The 20,712-nt window shown below is 35.7% G+C and overlaps 1 protein-coding gene across 1 annotated transcript; it reads left to right on the top strand.

Annotated features, from left to right (window-relative positions):
* The first annotated feature begins 2,763 nt into the window (after positions 1–2,763).
* LOC136747812 (leucine-rich repeat-containing protein 4C) lies at positions 2,764–8,056 on the top strand. Its single transcript, XM_066701032.1, has one exon. It carries the CDS (start codon positions 2,815–2,817, stop codon positions 4,732–4,734), a length of 1,920 nt encoding a protein of 639 aa, XP_066557129.1. The 5' UTR covers positions 2,764–2,814; the 3' UTR covers positions 4,735–8,056.
* Positions 8,057–20,712: the final 12,656 nt, after the last annotated feature.

Here is a 20,712-nt window from a genome sequence, read left to right as displayed (position 1 = left end):
GTGTTCTCTATATTTACATTAGTTCTATTGTCTTTTCCAGAGAAATGATAAGCATATGACTAAAACAAATATTAACAACATGATACTCTTTTTCCTTATTAGTTTCAAAATTAAGTCTGGTTTGATTGCTGTATTGCACTCTGGAGTTCAAATTTAAGGTATTTATAATGACAAACCCTATTATCATAATAATTACGAACTGAGTTTCAGAACACAAGCTAATAAACCACATATACTGCTAATATAAATCAAGAAATAGTGGTGTTTAAATTAGTTTTTATTATTATTAAATACTGCTCATTTAATCCATCCTAACCCACAAAGTATATAACCATCACATTTATTTTCTAAATATACTCATTAAAGAGTATGTGCAATACATTTGTTATATTTTACTGTGTGATTGTCTGTATTCTTCCTACTTCTAATGTAATTTGCCATTATACAAAATAATAATAATAATAATAATAATAATAATAATAATAATAATAATAATAATAATAATAATAATAATAATGGAAAAACTGCTCTTAGCTAAACTTGGAAATCCATAGATAATATGACAAAACCAACTCAGCTGGTATTGAGTTAGAATCACCTAAATCAAGCTACTGCAATGAAACTGAAATAGACAGTGTGTAAGGTTCTGGTTCATTTTGAAGGATAGTTTTAGACATTCTACAAAATATGCAGTAAGATTAATATTAGCCTAATTACACTTAACTACAAAAAATAATTAATTAATTAATTATTGCAAAAGCAAAGCAATAAGGAAAGACAAGAAACACTTTAATTTGACACATGCAGCTTTCCTTAAGGAACAAAATGCATTAATTATTTTTATACACGCAGGCCCAAAGGTATGTGGATTGCTCACAACATTGTTCTTAATAATGGCACTGGGTTTTGGTTTGTAATGCCCATATATTAGCCTTTAGTATTTAATGTTTTGTAGTGTGTAGTAAATGTATCACTTGCAGGGCAGTGAATGCATGGTCAGAGGCTCATTTGGCAGTAACCACTACATAGTCTAAGTATATTCAAGTTCTACAGTTGCTGCCTTAATAAGAATGGACACAAGATATCTGCACAGTATAGATAGTGAATAATTTTGTTTCTTGGGGGTGGATTGTGTTTTTTTTCAGGTATAAAATATCTGCCTTTTTCATGATTAAATGTGTTTCATATTTTAACTCATTTATGTATGCATTACTATATTGACTGCTCTGTAAGAATCATCAAATGGAAATTAATTTGTTTATTGTTTGTGTACATTTTTTATAGTGATTTGTTGCCAGACATTGTCATAAATATTAATTGTAACGAAGAGTACTGGATTAACAAGAAGCTTCCTGTTAAATAAAATTAAATATTGAATGGAAATAAATACTTCACATCCAAAAGATGCAGGTTATGCTTTGCGCTTAAATGGCTTTACATCTAGTGCATGGTTGAAATAGATTTTCGGGCCTCAAAAGTAATTGAGAAAGGTCCGGTTTATGTGTTATAGATCCTTCACAATTTTGGAAATCAAGTAAGATTTATTTGTCTGTTAATCCCTTTAAATACATATATGGCCTCAAAACTACTAAACGACTCTGAATAAGGCTAAAGACTTTTCAAAGTGTAGGATGCAGAAAATAAGACCATTAACCATAGTAGTTAAGCTTAGATGCCTCAAATCCCATACTATTTTCAAGTTTTACTTACACATGAGCTATCCATTAGGAATGGCTTAAGAATTCATGGATGAAATTGCTTTCCATGTACAATACTTTCTTAATGATTTTATTTGGAGACGTTCTGTACAAAGCTTGCTTAAGAGCAATGTGTTTATATAAGGTTTATTTTAAGAGCACACAGACAACAATTTCTGGAGAAGGAATTAATCCAAACCAAAGATAAGGCAGGCCACCCTCTTCCAAAATAAACCACTTTATTTTTGCATTTTATTAAGCAACTGGATCTCATCAATTGTAGAATTTCCATGCTGTAGATAGAAAGAAACATGCCTTTTAGGCCCAAGTCTCTATCACTTCACCAAACACATCTTTTATTAAACAGACTCGGCTTACTATCATCAATGACTAATACATAATGGGTTTCTGCTCTCATTGCATCTTAAATTGAGTCATTGAGATATTCTCCTGTTTAGATTGTTTGTTTGTCTTAATGGCCTCCTTTAAACCCACTGAAAATTTCAGTCTCTTGACATTCGCTGAAAATACTCCTTCACTGTTTTTTGTGTTTTTTTTTTTACACTAAATTAGGTATAAAAACAAATAGTTGAATTTTGAACATTCAGTTTCATGTGTATGTGCTTTGCTATATATACATTTTTCTTTATATGCAGATTGTCTCAGAATAAGCTGTTGAGGCTCTACCTGGGCTGTATCTGGTAGTTTTATGCCGTTCAATGTTAATTCTACTAGTAGAATTATTCTGTGTGTATGTCAGAACACGAGGCAGTCTTACTTAAGCATGATGTAAAGACTTCTACAAAGTATTTAACTACACTTTACACAGTGCTTGTTAACTATTTGAGTGCCACTCCATTGTTCAACTGCTCTCTAGGCTGAATTAATGTTAAAACAAACAATATTTTAATTAATGATATTTATTAAATGAATCACCAAATAACATTGTTTCAAATCAAAGATCTGAATGTTTTTGACAGTAACTATTTAGTAATAAGTCATGTATGTGCTGAACTAATTATCTGCTCTCTGACTTACAACTTTCTGCTTGCTTTCCTTCCAGATTGCTCGATTCTTCAGGATCCCAAAGAAAGGTCCACCAGTCAATAAATTATGAATGTTGAACAAGATGACATTGTACCTGCAGCAGACGATGAGAGGTCGTAGGTGGAATAGGGCCCTGTCCGACCCTTTGTTTGTTCTGCTGTTGGCTCTTCAGCTGCTGGTGGTGGCTGGCTTGGTGAGAGCCCAGACCTGCCCTTCGGTGTGCTCCTGCAGTAACCAGTTCAGCAAAGTCATCTGCACCCGGCGAGGCCTGAGGGAAGTCCCTGACGGCATCTCCACCAATACGCGCTATCTCAACTTACAGGAGAATCAGATCCAGGTCATCAAGGTGGACAGCTTCAAACACTTGCGCCATTTGGAAATCTTGCAGCTGAGCAAAAACCACATCCGGAATATTGAGATCGGGGCCTTCAATGGTCTGGCCAGTCTCAACACATTGGAACTCTTTGACAACAGGCTCACCACCATCCCCAATGGGGCTTTTGAGTACCTCTCAAAACTGAAGGAGCTCTGGCTGAGGAATAACCCTATCGAGAGCATCCCTTCTTACGCCTTCAACCGGGTGCCTTCCCTGAGGAGGCTGGACCTGGGCGAGCTCAAGCGCCTCTCCTATATCTCTGAGGGGGCCTTCGAGGGCCTCAGCAACCTCCGCTACCTGAACCTGGGCATGTGCAACCTGAAGGAGATCCCCAACCTCATCCCTCTGCTCAAACTCGATGAGCTGGAGCTATCGGGGAACCAGCTCTCTGTCATCCGTCCTGGCTCCTTTAAAGGGCTCATCCACCTTCAGAAGCTGTGGATGATGCACGCGCAGATCCAGGCCATTGAGAGGAACTCCTTTGATGACTTGCAGTCGCTGGTGGAGCTCAATCTGGCCCACAACAACCTGACCCTTCTGCCCCATGACCTTTTTACTCCCCTGCACCACCTGGAGAGGGTCCATTTGCACCACAACCCCTGGAACTGTAATTGTGACATCCTGTGGCTCAGCTGGTGGCTCAAGGAGATGGTTCCTGCAAACACGAGTTGCTGTGCCCGCTGCCACTCTCCCTCCAGCCTCAAGGGGCGCTACATTGGGGAGCTTGATCAGAACTACTTCACATGCTATGCCCCAGTTATCGTGGAACCCCCTGCAGACTTGAATGTGACGGAGGGCATGGCCGCTGAGCTAAAATGCCGGGCATCCACTTCCTTGACGTCGGTCAGTTGGATCACACCCAATGGAACCATAATGACTCACGGGGCTTACAAAGTGCGGATTTCTGTCCTCAATGACGGCACGTTAAATTTCACCAACGTAACAGTACAGGACACGGGGACATACACCTGCATGGTGAGCAACTCGGCGGGCAACACGACGGCTTCTGCCACACTTAATGTGTCGGCCACCGAGAACAGCAGCTTTAGTTACTTTACCACAGTCACAGTGGAAACTATTGAGCCCGCTGTGGAGGAGGGCAGGAACTCAGAACAAAATGTGGGGCCCACACCCCCAAGCGGCTGGACGACCACGTTCACAACCACCTCGCTGTCTCCCAGGAGCACCAAGTCCACAGAGAAGACATTCACCATCCCTGTGACAGAAGTGGGAGAAGGCAGCCTGAATGGGCTGGATGAAGTAATGAAGACTACAAAGATTATCATTGGGTGCTTTGTGGCGATCACCCTTATGGCAGCCGTCATGCTCATAATTTTCTACAAGATGCGCAAGCAGCACCACAGGCAGAACCACCATGCACCAACAAGGACAATTGAGATCATCAATGTGGATGATGAGATTACAGGGGGATCTGCCCTGGAGGGCCATCTGGCCTTGCCAACAATGGAGCACGAGCATCTCAACCACTACAACTCCTATAAGACATCTTATAACCACACCACCAACACAATAAATTCCTTACACAGCTCTGCGCATGAACCTTTGCTAATTCGGGCAAACTCAAAAGACAATGTACAAGAGACCCAAATTTAATTTCTTTCATAATAAAACAGATAAAAAATACAAAAATAAAACATTAAAAATACAAAAACAAAAGAAACTAAAAATATATCAGAGAGGATGTGGTGGGTGATAACATTTATCAATGACATCAAGAACTAGGGTATGTCTACTGTTTCAAAAAGTGTCTTTACAAAAACAAAGTTTATTTATTAAAAATAAAATCTATTGTGATTTAATCAAGAAAAAAAGTCATGTATTCTGCAAAAATCTTTTTTTTTTTTTGTTGCACTTAATTAATTTTTGTTTATCTGTTTTTGCCATGGGGAAAGAATGGTTTACTACAAATACAGTGCTTGTAAACTCTGTGTAAATCTTTATGTTTAAAATCATCTGCTTTAGGGTCTCACTTAAGGCTGATGCACAATGGGAAAAAATAACCACATTCAGTTCCAATTTAAACACATGGTTGTCAGTGGACACTAATCTAAAAATTAAACGCAATAACATTATCCTGTCCTCAAAAAAGAAAACAAAAAACACTGTATTTGTAAATACAGTTTTTCCACAACATGAATTGTATTAATTGATACCAACAATGTATTGTCATAGTTATCAGTGGAGGATTAGCTCTTGATACTATTTGAACTAATTACAAAATATTAATGCTGGGAATGAGAATGATAGTGCTTTCATAAACAAATGGTTTCAACTAAATCTGCCAAGAGAAATATTTGGTGAAGAGAATTGTAATGAGACAATTATACACACACACATAGGTATATACAAACAAACACACACAGAATATGAAACAATCAAGATGAATCTTCAGATGTGGACATGCAATTGCTGTATTATCAACTTGATGTGTTGGTAATAAAAACCTTATATTGTTCTTCAGTCTGAAGTTTTAACTAACCTAAATTAAAAGTGCTGATTTATTTTCTTTTATTTGGAATGTAAACCCTACACATACAAACACACACTCACAAAACCCTTGTATAGTGCAGTTTGTCATGTTTTCATGTAGCCTCTTACTCACAGAAGTGCATGCTGGTATAGGTGCGCAGGACCTCTGTTCATTACTTTCTCTCCAGCAGCTAATGAGCACCACTCACTTTCCCTTGTCACATCGGCACCATCTGTGTGCAAATTACTCCTCTAAGGGCGACCGTCATCCTCATCTTTACCGCAAGACAAGTGATTATTTAACTTCCCCCTGTACACGCCTGAAAACTGCAGCTCTATAATATGTAGAGAACCATTACTGATTAAGACACGTCAGATCAATTTGGGTCAGCTGTTTTTCAGTTAGATTTTTCTAATATACCCTATCAGGCCTTTATTTAGAACATGGTTTGCGAGATCTAGAATGCCTTCCATGTCTGTCTTATGGGGGGATGGGATAGTTGCCCTTTCAAGCCTGCCCTAGTACATTGTCTGTGGATCATTTGTTCATGTTAACTCCTTACGCATTTCACACATCGAAGCATTGAGATTCACGCTGGCCACTTCTGGAAAAGAAGAGAAAATAATAAAATAAAATAAAAACAAGGTGCACTTGCTCTGTTGACTTCCTAACTGTTAAAAGCCTAACTGTGATTTGCCTGTGCTGGCGGAGGTGAGAATGGGAATGAAGAGTTGTATTTCATTTCAATTCTACCAGTATTATTCTGCAGTGCTACCAGATTGCATTATTGAGCATGCTTCCCCTATATAACAGGAGTTTCTTAACTTACAGTGTGTTGTGCATAGTCTCCCAGATAAATGTAGGGTACTTCAAACTATCGCTGCATAAATTACACAATTATTTCTCTAATGCTTGTGCCGCTGTTGGATATCGGAGCAGATGCCCTCTGTATTTTTCTAAATCCAGTGAATGGGTGCTTTTTGGCTTTCACTTTCTAAGTAGCTGCAAAGCAGTACAGAGATTATATTTTCCAAAGGGTATGAATTGTGTTGCCTGTTGCATTTTTATAACATCAAATAGATGAATGGGGGAAAAACATTTACAAGGCTTTTTTGCTTTTTTCCTTATGAAGTCCTCAAAAACTAGCTTTTATCACCTTGGAAACCAATGACCTCCAGTTTCTACAGCAGGGACAGAAATGTCTGCCATTATCGCTACTTAAAAAAAAAAAAAAAAAAAAAAAAAAAGATTGTTTTTGGAGTTAAAATCATGCTGGGCTTCTGATGGAAAAGATGGGAAATTGTATTTGATGGATCATACAATTCTGGGATAAGCGATTCTCAATGGAATGTTGCTTTTTAAGGTGCAGTGTAATTTACCTGAAATATTGATTTGGGTTATTTTTAGTGTGAATGCAAGGAGACAAAATACCTAATTCAAGAAGGAAATAAAGGTATGTATAATTCAATGGCAAGCATATTATTTTTAAAATTCTTTTAACACCAAAATAAGCACCTGTTACCTAGCAACACCCTTACGTTTTTTTATTTTCTTTATACAAGAGCAGGTTGAACAAATAACTGTCTCCATTAATAATAATAATCATAATGAAGGCTCATATAAGATTATCCAAATCAGACTACTTTTATTTTATTGAACAATAATGATGTGAAGCTGTAACCTTTGCATACTTGTTTTTTCTAAAACACTTTTGATGTAAACATTGTAATTCTTTAAGATATGGTGTTAACATTATCAACCAGGATTATCAACCAAATTAAAAGATTAAACTGCTTTAATTAATGGAAACACTTGATTTCCTACTTGCTTTGGTCATAAGGCTTTCTTTGAGATATTTGTTTGTGTACTTTGGCTGTTTAAATGTTGTTACTTGTAACCAAAAGTTGTAATCTAGCTATGCTATTTTTGTCAGGCCAATCATCAAATAACTGGGGAAACTGCAGTAGAGATATAAATTATAATGATATCAAAAGTACTGCATAATATAAGCTTGTGTTTTGCCTTATTTAACATCCTTTTGACCAACTAATTTCTCCGTTACAGTGGGCAAGTTTAAATGCAGAAAATACAGTACACAAAGTCCCTGCACATGCTAAACTTGCCATGTATGGGGTTAATGAGGGTATAATGCATAGATTGTGGGCAACCAATGCAGACCAGATAATGTGCACGTGAATTCAATCACCAACTCCAGTAACCCCCTCCAATATAGAGTACCCCCCACTTTTAATGTGGTCTGAATGAAAATAAGGCATTTAGAGGGATGCTTTAAAATAAGAGCCATTCAATTCTGCAATGAGTGTTCAAAGCTGAAGCCTTTTAATTTCAAGGAACAGGTGGCATTGTAACATACTTCCATACATGTTATTAGTAGAAGTAATTAAGAACAGCTATAATCATATTTCATTTTATTTATTTATTTGTGTGTATGTGTATGTATATATATATATATATATATATATATATATATATATATATATATATATTATAATATGGTTGTTTTAGAATTATACAACTTTATCTGAAATCATTATTTTTGTATACCATAAAAAAAAAGCTGTCGTGCCACATTCATTTTAATTTTATTTCTTCTAATTATACATATTAGAGCCTTTTTTATATAATAGGAATTACATATCCTGAATCTACTGTACCAGAGTGCTGGGACTTTGATGCTTTTATCCACTGTCACCTGCATGTGCTCCTTGAACAGACGTCCCATTTACACCAGCGTATTTCACAAAACTCGTAGCTCAGGTTCATTTTGTTCACATTAGGAAGCCTCTGTGAGGTTTGATATCCAACCCAAAGGTGGTTCTTTGGGACTTTCAACGCAAAGGTTACATGGAGTTTACCACTTTTGTAAACCATTTCTCCCTATCTGTTTCACATATCTTTGTCATTCCATGTTTTCAGAGGGTTGGGTTGGGTATGGGAGGGAGGGGGTAGGGGATCACTACATAATTCCTTCTAATTGTGAAGGAAAATATCTACCATTTCTTTTTTTTTTCTTTTTTTTTTAATTCTAACGAAAGTTGGGATTTTTATGGTGAATTCTAGTGATAAAATTTTGGTCTATTTTGTTTCCTTCTGTAAAAGGAATAATAACCTGGGAAAAAAAAAATGTTTTTTTTTTTTTGCTTTATCTTTTCTTTTTTTGACAGGGAATGCTGTACTAGAGGTAGATTTATATAAAATAAATTTTGGAAAAATAAAATAAAAAAATATTTTTTTTTGTTTTTAAATTTACATGTGCCAATCTGTTCTAAAAAAAAAAAAAAAAAAAAACCTACTGTGAAAGAATAAGAGAAACGATTTTCATGTAAACATACATTCATGACCTTTAAAAAGAACGCTTATAGAGATCAGAGTTTGTAGTTCATACACAAAAAAATAAGGTTATAAATAAAATATTGTTGGTTTTTCTGTATTTCTCATATATTGTTGTTTTTGCTTCACTTTAGAATGAATGAAGGCCTGAACACTACTTGAAAAATGGTGTATGTGTGCATGGGTGTGAATGCATTTGTGTGTGTGTGTCCATGTGCGTGTGCGTGTGCGTGTGCGCGTTGGTTGAGTTGGGAACTCTTTCAACACAATCATGATCCATTAATGAGATGTTAATTAATTATGAATTATTCCTGTGGCTTCTTTTGTGGCCAACTTTAAAGTGACTTATCTGCATGACAGAACGCTGTGAAACTAAATTATGGTCAAGTAATACGTTAATACTCTAATTAAATCAAATTTACATATCTTTAAATATGACTCCTCCTAAGTAACTTTCTGCAGTTTGCTCTTGCTTGTTAATTTCACCTATAATTTAACAAAGCTCAGAAGTTGAATGATGTACCCTGGCTTTGTCATATTGGTCATTTACAAGTACTGCTACTACTACTACTACTACTACACATAATGATATATGATAGTATTCTTATAGTACTTTCAAAACTGAGCATCAAGTTGAGAAGTGAGCAACCTCAAGTAAACAGGAAGAGCTCAGTGCTGTGATGTATTACTCATATAATTGCATTAGCATTTCACAAGCCTTGAGGCTTTGTGTATACAAAAACAAATGGTTTTATGATTTTTACAGCTGTGTACCAGTGGGATTTTTGGCACCTAAAAACACACAAATAAAACTAGCATTACAGCAAGTGAAGCATGGAGGTGTTGATCCATTCTTTGACCCTGATCCATTCTAATGCTCTAGGATTGAGGGATGGATGGATTCCAAAATAACTGGACAAGAAATTGACTTTCCAGCACAATAACGAACAGAAGCTCACATACAAGTTTATAACCAAATCGTATAACCAAATTCTTGATTGGTTGTCACAATCTCCAGATCTCCATTCATTAGAAAAGGCATGGTATGCACTATTATGAGCTGGAGAGATTGGGTATTTTATTCGTTTAAATAGCTTTATATAGTTTGTCATGGTTTTTTGGTTATTTTATTTTACAGAAATAAACTAAATCTACCAGTTGCCATTGAAGGCCACTAACCACTTACCACTTCCCCGTTGCAGCCTGAGACAGATAAAACTTGTTATTTGTCTCCTCAACTCCTCAGTCCCAGCATGTTTTATTTCCAGCGGAGGGTTGGCAGAATGACTTTTACCTGGGTTTACCCCATTGTACAAGAAATATTATACATATTGTATAAAATGAGCCTTAAACTGTGATGTCATCCCTCTCGACTTTACAGAGCCTTGAAACCCCCCATGTGGTAGGTCTGAATGATACCAAGCCATATTGCTGTTTATTTAAAGTTTGTATGTGCACTTAACATGATATGAAGCTTTAGTATAACTTTGTATTGAGAGCATGTGAAGTGTGGGGGAATCTGAACAAAGTTTATTCTTAGTTTAGTTACAAAAATACAGCTAGGAGTGCTGAGGTCTGGAAAAGAATGAAGAAAACAAAGACTTGCACTTCATATATAATGTGATTGTTTTTGTTTTCCATTATTAAGTGAAAAATGTAATTGAAAAACAGTGGTGGGCAAAGCAAAATAATTATAAACCTTCCTAACATGTATCACTAGTCAAGATATTTAGTCTTGTTTGAGACTAAAAAACTTTAGAAATGTTGACCTTGTGTGATGAGACATTAGAGTTTTTATCACCACCATTAAAATGTAAATCAGTCCCATCAACATAAATATGTTCACATATCCATTCTCAACTATTGGAATATTTTGTAAAAACATCAAACATTGTTGATCACTGTTCTCTTTTAACACATTTTGCTACATGACTGTTGAAGGAGGTCAAAAGTCAAAAGTCATGGAAGGGCTTAATAGAGTCAGTCATGGACTAAGAACTATAACTAGAGGATTTTACCAGATTAAAACTTTTGGCAGCCCCAATGTTTATTTTTATTTTTTTATCTTTTGATGTTAACCACTTCTGGCATTGTTATGAAAACCACTGACCTTTTATGTTCTCCTGAAATTGATCAAAGTAACAAAAGTAATACATTTCTCTTGCATATGTCTTTATATAATTTTTTTTTAAATTTAGCATAGTGCAAGGTGGGTGATGACCTGAGTGGAAAAAGTGGTCGAACTTCCACCAAAACAGCAATAATTGGTGAAAGACTGTAGAGAGGTCAAAATATAGTGCGCAGGTCAGAAGTTCAGGTTGGCTTTCATGTCACCCTTGAGATTAAAACAGGCCTTGAATCTGTCCCATCTCCAGACTTGAATTGGTATTTTAATTAAAATAAGCCTAGCATGTCCTATGTTCCATATTTTGCTGTTTTTGTTTCCATTTTTAACTATTATACATTCCCTATTAAAGTCTCATCTCACCACTTGCAACCCACACTTAAGTAGAAACAATTATAACGACAAACTAGACAAATGTAGGTAGGTTACGGAGTCCATTATCTTCCCTCTTTCTGTACCCAGTACAGTATCCATATTTGATCTGAAACAAATTTGAAATGAGCCTTTTATTTTTCCTGCCATACACTGAAATGCATTTAGTGTTTGTGTGTGTATATATACACACACACACACACACACATACACACATTTATTTTTCCATTGGCTTTTCTTTTTTCACTTGCAGAAATATAATTCATATTATGATTGTTACCTGCCATAGTATTTATAATCAGGCCTTGGTATTTCCAATGGATAATGATCCTTTTCCTTCCAACAATATACCCAGGGTCTTTAGAGATCATTGATGTGCATATACATTCTCTGTTAATATCCCTTTAATTATAATACAAGAATATTTACATTTACTAATCTAGTACGAGGTATTGATAACTAATGATGTGATAACCATCCAACCCTGTCCCCATTGAAATTAGAGGAATCTTGTAAATGATGTTGTGTGATGGTATTATTTAAGCTTCAGGTGAAAACCATAAGAGGGAAGGTTCTACTGATACATCACCTTTAATTTGATTGTACAAAGGCAGTGCATTAAACATTTAAACAAATAGGTTGTAGCCAATACAATTGCGTGACATATTGTATTAATATAGAGTAATGCTGAACTTGTTTCTGGTTCCAAAAGTGCAGCCTACAGTAAAGGATTGCAAAACATAAAATACAAACCGTAAAACAAAACATTTGTTTTTAAAGTAGACTCCAATGCTTATCCTGCCATGGCATAGCATTATATTTTAGAATGTTTTTAATTAAAAATATGTCAACATAATGCAAAAGCTAAAAGCACAATTGTTGTCATCCTACTAATGTAAGAAGAATGCAGTAGCAAAAGTATATTTTACAAAGTTTAAACACACTAAAGTCTAACAGGATAAAGGAAAGCTATTTATTTTGAATGCAACTGAAATGTAATAGTGAGGGGAGTGGTGTTTAAAACTAATTTTAATTAAATTATAATTCATGTTTATTGTTTATTGATTTTAAGGATACAATTGTTACAAAAAACAGCAAAGTGACTGTATACCTGTTGTTAAAAAGGAGATTAATAACTTTAATAAGGAGAAAGAAACAGTAACTCTCAGTTTGACTAATGACTCATGTTGCCATGGGGAAGAGAAATCCAGCGATTTTGCCGTTTTTCCAGGAAGTTATGATACTACACATCCTTAAAATTCTGAAGGGGCACACATGCTGAGTTTTGACATTGGCATTATCTGGTAAGTTTTACATTTTAAAAAGATGTTTATAGGATAGAATCAGTCTGGTACACATCTTACTTATATATTACAGCAATACATAAAGGCACACACAACCGTTATTTTGAGAATCATCTGTGTTACACTTTCAACATTGTACTATCCAGTACTTTTTCACTTGCATCCAAGGCAATTCTACTGCAGACAGATATTTCAAGTTAAATTAGGCAGTTCATACATTTCTATGCAGAAAATTGAATATCAGCAGTTATTCCATACAGAAGGAAGCACACTGAATTGTTATATACACTCACCTAAAGGATTATTAGGAACACCTGTTCAATTTCTCATTAATGCAATTATCTAACAAACCAATCACATGGCAGTTGCTTCAATGCATTTAGGGGTGTGGTCCTGGTCAAGACAATCTCCTGAACTCCAAACTGAATGTCTGAATGGGAAAGAAAGGTGATTTAAGAAATTTTGAGCGTGGCATGGTTGTTGGTGCCAGACGGGCCGGTCTGAGTATTTCACAATCTGCTCAGTTACTGGGATTTTCACGCACAACCATTTCTAGGGTTTACAAAGAATGGTGTGAAAAGGGAAAAACATCCAGTATGCAGCAGTCCTGTGGGCGAAAATGCCTTGTTGATGCTAGAGGTCAGAGGAGAATGGGCCGACTGATTCAAGCTGATAGAAGAGCAACTTTGACTGAAATAACCACTCGTTACAACCGAGGTATGCAGCAAAGCATTTGTGAAGCCACAACACGTACAACCTTGAGGCGGATGGGCTACAACAGCAGAAGACCCCACCGGGTACCATTCATCTCCACTACAAATAGGAAAAAGAGGCTACAATTTGCACAAGCTCACCAAAATTTGACAGTTGAAGACTGGAAAAATGTTGCCTGGTCTGATGAGTCTCGATTTCTGTTGAGACATTCAGATGGTAGAGTCAGAATTTGGCGTAAACAGAATGAGAGCATGGATCCATCATGCCTTGTTACCACTGTGCAGGCTGGTGGTGGTGGTGTAATGGTGTGGGGGATGTTTTCTTGGCACACTTTAGGCCCCTTAGTGCCAACTGGGCATCGTTTAAATGCCACGGCCTACCTGAGCATTGTTTCTGACCATGTCCATCCCTTTATGACCACCATGTACCCATCCTCTGATGGCTACTTCCAGCAGGATAATGCACCATGTCACAAAGGTCGAATCATTTCAAATTGGTTTCTTGAACATGACAATGAGTTCACTGTACTAAACTGGCCCCCACAGTCACCAGATCTCAACCCAATAGAGCATCTTTGGGATGTGGTGGAACGGGAGCTTCGTGCCCTGGATGTGCATCCCACAAATCTCCATCAACTGCAAGATGCTATCCTATCAATATGGGCCAACATTTCTAAAGAATGCTTTCAGCACATTGTTGAATCAATGCCACGTAGAATTAAGGCAGTTCTGAAGGCGAAAGGGGGTCAAACACAGTATTAGTATGGTGTTCCTAATAATCCAAAAATACTACTTTATTGTGACTCATATTCTTTTAACATGTCAAACACTAAACATGCATTCCACCATTAAAATCCAAATGATGATCAATATATTGCTTATTTTTATAACTGTAGGGTTTGCAATTACATACGAACCGAGATTATGATTACCAACAAATGGGGACCGTTCAGCCCAAAATATTTCTGTAGTTGCTGGTCATGGGGTTCATGAAGGATAGCATGTCCCAGACCCATTCTGAAAGATATGTCTCAAGGTATTCTTCATTTCCACTTCTACTTTAATTACACTGTGGTTTGATTTTATATTTTAAGTGCAATATATCCATATCATGTAAGCAAGGAGGAGTAAAAATAGTATATCAAGATATTACATTGTGTACAGTATAGGAATTACTACACACAGCATCTAATTATTAATATTCATATATTATATCTTATGAATCTATTGCATATAATCTTGAAGCAATAAATATCTCTACACATGAAGTTTTGTTTTAATCAATTCTGTTTTTCATGCAATTAATGAATAATGGGGAGGCCGGTCAAACACAAATCTCAAAGATATGGAATATCTCCTGTGATCAATGTAATACCTTTTTAGCTTGCTTGTTTACTTTTTTTATTTCCATAAAGGCTTAGCATAGGTTTAATGCATCTCTTCCTAGCTGCAAGAAAAAGTATACTCACACTCTCACTCTCATATATATATATATATATATATATATACACACACATAAACCTGATAATCAGATCAAATGAAGAGTAGGTATTATTGTTGTCATAATTCTGCATGCTGTGACAGTCTTTGGGCGCACAACCACTGGCAAAAGGATAAAGATGTTCTTGTACAACAGAGGATAATATATATATAATTTTCACTCTTTTCCTTTCATTTCAGCTTAAAAAGAAATGCTACAGTATAATTCCTGTGCTCATTAAAGTATCTACACATGAGAGATGCTGTCAAGCCCCAGGAACAGACCAAAATAGAGTCTAGGCACCCAGTGAATAAAGGAAGACAATGTTGATAACAGCATGCAGCTAACAAAAAGCTGGCCTTCATTTGGGAGACACCAGAGCTTGGATTCTGTGTGTTTGCTGGTGTGTTCTCAAGGAAGTATTCAGTCTTGTTTACCTTAATCTGTAACAAATGGTATTCATGCAAAACAAGGGAGATTATGAAGAACTGAATTCAAAAAACATTAGCATACATTCTGCAATGTCTAGCAATCCTTGGCTGAGGCACAAAAGATAGGCGCATTCCAGGATCAAACAAAATGAGACAGCAATTAACCTATTGCTTGCTTAAATGTGCAAGAATAAACTAAAAACAACAACAACAGCACATCTTATTCTCATTTTATTCTCAAGTGTGTGATTCATTTGCGAATTACAGTCCTCCTTCAATATTCCACCAATTCTAGCAGTGAGCTAGGATGGCACTACAGACAGAGGAGGGTCTGTAGAGAAACAAAAGTGTTAGTCAAGCTTGAAACACAGGTGTTATATAAGGATGAGGTTTTAAAGCGGTAATTTAAATAGAGACAAATGTTAACATATTAATACAAATCAATAAAATTGTATCATCAAATTAACGTTTTTCAGTGGTTAAGGTTAAGGGCTTTATTTTAGGAATGATTTTGAATGGGTAAGCTGAATACAAAGGAACGAAAGGAAAGACAATGTCATAATTATAAAAAGTTTGGTTTAATAATAATAATGAATATATTCATACACAACAGCTTGAGAACACAGCTTTTTTTATATGTGTGTTTTCTTTTTGTTGAGTATTAAATTCCCTGAATGGTATGTATGGGACACTTTAGAGCAGATTTCCAGAGTTGCCAGACATGCATTGGATTTCACAAATGAAAATATGTTTTGTGAGTGCAATGAAGTGTGTGATTGACACTTTCGGAGCTATATGGTGCTTTAGACAAGGATTTCTGCAGCTTAGCTGCATTTTTGTTGTGTACCTCTTTGCTTTTGCCAGTGGTTCCTTGCCATCAAAGAGTGGGTTTGGAATTGAAACTGAAAATTGAAATTTGTATGTAATCTGAGTCTAAATAGAGCAGGTTTTAACTTTTGTTGAATATTATGAAAACAGTCGATTCTACATTTTGAAACTCCTGGTTCTCATCCCTTGTTTCACAATGATACAATGCAAAACAATACCATGCAATTGACTCAGTTATGTAGTGTAGACAGGGCCTACGTTAGTCTAACTCTTTCTATAGACTAAGGCCCTGTCTACACGACATGAAAGATATTGAGTACCAGACTTGAATGAGATCTAATTAATCCAGCTCAAACCACCCACACAGAAGAACAATTGTATGTTTAGTCTGGATTACTGCCTCCACATGTAGTTCAGTTACAGTTCCTAAAACCGCAATACTTCTTGGAACAATATCCCACCCTGCACTTATTGTTACTAACATGGAATGATGCAGTCCATGGGTGCACATGCTTCTGATGTATTTAATCTTAAAAAAATGCTACAAAGCAGCAATGGAGAAGATGAAAGAATATGCGGGTTTTGCACAGGCTCCATGATTTTAAAATGAATCTCAATGTAATGCTACATTTTTGCCTTTTGTCCATGTTGCTCCCCTGTCCAACATATTATAAAGTAATTTTGCTACTACAACTTTTGTTTCTGTTTTTATGTTCGCCTAGTTTTTTTTTTCCTGTTGTATGGTATTTGCAGTGTCCATGTGCCAAGCATAACCAAACATTTTGGGATTGTGGCAAACACGCACCAAAATTTTATCAAGACTTTCCATCCATACTTCTGAATAACTACACTACCAGAAACTAATCTAATTTAGAGCCAGACTGTAGACTATTAATTTTTCTGCAGTGTGGACCCTAACCATACTTAGCACTTTTAAGTTTTAGTCTTAGGAGTTTGAGTCTCGCTATGACCAGAACCCCATAGTATGTTACAATATGAACAAGTTCCCAAAATATATTTGTCTTCTGGCAGACTGCACATTTCTAGCATTGACAAATGATGACACATTTTTATTTTCTGTGAATGATGATGATCCAATTGAAATGTTTTTACGCCCCCTAAACCATACTCCCTTTTGAAGCACATATTTCTTGAAGTGTGCACTTAGGGGAGTAGGATGTCTATAGCAAGATTTGGATTGGAACAGAGCCAGGGTATCATCAGATTGTTTCTAAGTTTCAGTTATAAACAAGTGCACCAAATTAAAACAGCAGATCAGTGGGTATATTTGTGGAAAATTCCACATATTTATTTCTCATACTTCACATAATTATTTTTTATTGAAATGTATTAAGCTGTATTAGCCTACAACACAGTACAGATGTAGTTTTGGATAATTTAATTGGGTTTACTACAGACCAACGTAAGCTAAAATTAAACTAATCTGTTTTGCATGTCTTCCTTCAAGTAATAAACTTAAAAATGCTATTCTTGGAGTTAAGTACACAGTGTTTGAGAAATCATAATAAAATCTAACAAATATGTATAACATTGAAGTAAGGACAGTATTCTAATTGTGCAGGCCTACAGATTCATTGTCATTCATTTTAATTTTGAATTCATAACTTGGCATAATGTAAAAACAAAGAGACAAAAATATAATATGCTGTAGTATACAAAATGTATTTGTCTGCATTAGTTTATTAAATGTGTCTACCTAATAACTCGGCAGAGCAGATTTTAAAATTTTATTTAGGATGAAGCCGGGGTTGACAACAAGTCAGAACAGAAGACCAACAAGTTTTTTTTCTCTCTCTCATTTTCTCAGTGAGTTTTGAATTGATTTTACTTGAGGCTTTTAAGTATTTATTAAAAGCATAGAGGTAATTATATTGGCATCAGCTAAAAGCAGTACTGAGTATCCCCTGGTGACTTTTGTTTAATTAGTACAGAGTTTAATGATTTTCTGAGGTAAAATAATAGTGGCATGGGAAAAGTCTAGGAAACCATTTACTGAGATCAGCGTTGAACCCAGACACCTTGACAAGAGAGGCAAAGGCCATGTAGCATGCTTATAAATGGCCCCACCTGAAACAGAGAGAGAAATCTGTGTTCCCTATGGAACTGAAAGACCTAGATCCAACCTTAATTATTAAATAATGTGTTATGGCAGTAAACAGAAAAACTGAATGTCTTTTAATTATTAATACATCCCATTTACAGGCTTAAATTATTAATTTAAATGAATGAACACCAGATAAACATCTAGCATTCAGTCTGGAATATAAAATGGAGATGTGGAGATATATTTAGTGTCAATTTATAGAAGGTCTTGTGTAACAGCATAAACTACTGTTATATTTGTATCCTTCAAAAAGCAAAGTAAATAGAGAAAATGCAAGTGATGGAGAGAATAAAACTTCATATTACAAATACATGTATAGATTTGTCTTCTGACAAGTCATTGTCTGCCTTTTGATTTAAAATTGATGTTTGATTTTGCAGCTGTAGCAGAAAATAAGGACAACAACATCCAAGGAAAACAAAGTAACTGGAACTAAATGGTGTGCTGTGAATGTGTGAGATAGATTATCACTGCACTGATTTACTATACTGAGGGGTAAGTCAACGGTAATGTGCTCATATACCTGATGAACCCCATTACACACATGAAAATTCAGCGTTTTCTACATTAGGCGTTTTAGACTCACCCATTATTCTCCTTACAGTGCTTTCCAACACAACAAATAGGCTTGCAATTTCAGGTGCATGCAAACCAAGCAAAACATAACTATATGGTCGACCAGGGTGATGGTGTCAGCTTAACATTGCAATTTCCTTCTCTTGCAGAGAGACGATGTCCAAAACTTCTTGCAAATTACATTGTCGATATCATAATCGCTGAAAGCCACTATTTGACCTAGACTTTCCAAGAGGTTTTCCAAAAAATGATTGACCAATGGAATGTTTGAATCTGCATCCCTGGGTGGGACAAAACCTAGTACAAACCAAAGCAATTTATTTATTTAATTATTTCATGATTGAATGGTCAACAATGAAAAGATTAAATAAATAAATGTATATTGAAATAAATAAACGTTGAAATAAATAAATAATGACACAATAAATGAAATTAAAAAAAAATATGTCTGCATTTGGGTCTGATTTTTGACAAAGTTCCAATGTCTACAAAAGGAAAGAAAATAACATGTATTAATACATTTTATTTTAATTTATTTATTTAAAGTACATTTTATTTTTATGCAGTCAGGCTAACAGTGCAAAAGAGAAAAATAAAACACAGCGTTACACAGATCCTTGCACAGTTCTTGTAGTTCGTTTAGTTTGTTGTGGCAGATTGCTTTTTAAAAATCTCTGCACTGATTTTGCTTTATTAATTTTGGCACCCTCCAAAAACAAAATAAAAAGTAATAGGTTATCTTTCAACTCACTATGTTTCAACATTTATTTGATAGAATGGAATTAAATTACATTTACAAAACATTTAAAGCTGATGCAAAAGACGTTACTATTTACTAGAAGAAATTTGATTAAGAAAATCACACACTGTCCAACCAATGAAATATGAGGAACTTCTACTGTAATGGAGGTGGAAATGTTAATCGTAGATGATGAGTTACATACAATACTTAACCAACACCACCCTGGCTCAAACCATAAAAAGACTCATGTCAGTGCAGGTTTAGACCAAAACACAGTTTCAACTGCTTTCCGGGGGTTGACTAGGCTTAAATTAGCCAGGAATTCCTCAAATGTTTAGTAATTTACCAGATCATTGTTATCAGAGAAAGCTACCCAAATTCTCCCCATGATGTTTTAGTTCAGATTTTTATGCAGAGGTCTCACAGTGTGAAAAGAAACAGGTAGATGAGCTGAGCTGATTCAAACAATGAGGTGGAATATGTAATTGGAACAAATGAAATTGACCTAATTTCTGATGATTGTTGATTCCAAATTGCAAGGGTATCAAATAGATACCAAATAGATAGAGGCAATTCAGAGGCGAGCAACCAGACTTATTCCAGGTCTGAAGGGAATGTCCTACTGAGAGACTGAGGGAACTGAACCTTTTCACCCTGGAAAAGAGGAGACAACGTGGGGACTTGATTCAAGTCTTCAAAATCATGAAAGGCATCGACCACATCAAACCAGAGGAGCTTTTCCAGATCAGCAGGGACACATGCACCCGGGGACATAAATGGAAATTGGGCTTCAAGGAGTTCAAGACAGAAAACAGGAGACACTTCTTCACACAGAGAGTAGTCACAATCTGGAACAAACTCCCCAGTGATGTGGTTGAAGCTTAAAATTTGGGAACATTTAAAAATAGACTGGATAGGATCCTTGGATCACTCAGTTATTAATGGACACCAAATGAGCACGATAGGTCAAATGGCCTCCTCTCATTTGTAAACGTTCTTATGTTCTTATAGTTTGGGCATTTATTATTATAAAATCAACTCGATAAGAATAGTA

Source organism: Amia ocellicauda, chromosome 4 (genome assembly GCF_036373705.1).
Source record: "Amia ocellicauda isolate fAmiCal2 chromosome 4, fAmiCal2.hap1, whole genome shotgun sequence".
Lineage (NCBI taxonomy): Eukaryota > Metazoa > Chordata > Actinopteri > Amiiformes > Amiidae > Amia > Amia ocellicauda.
The sequence above is the reverse complement of the archived record's forward strand: the minus strand, read 5'-3'. Positions and strand labels throughout refer to the sequence as shown.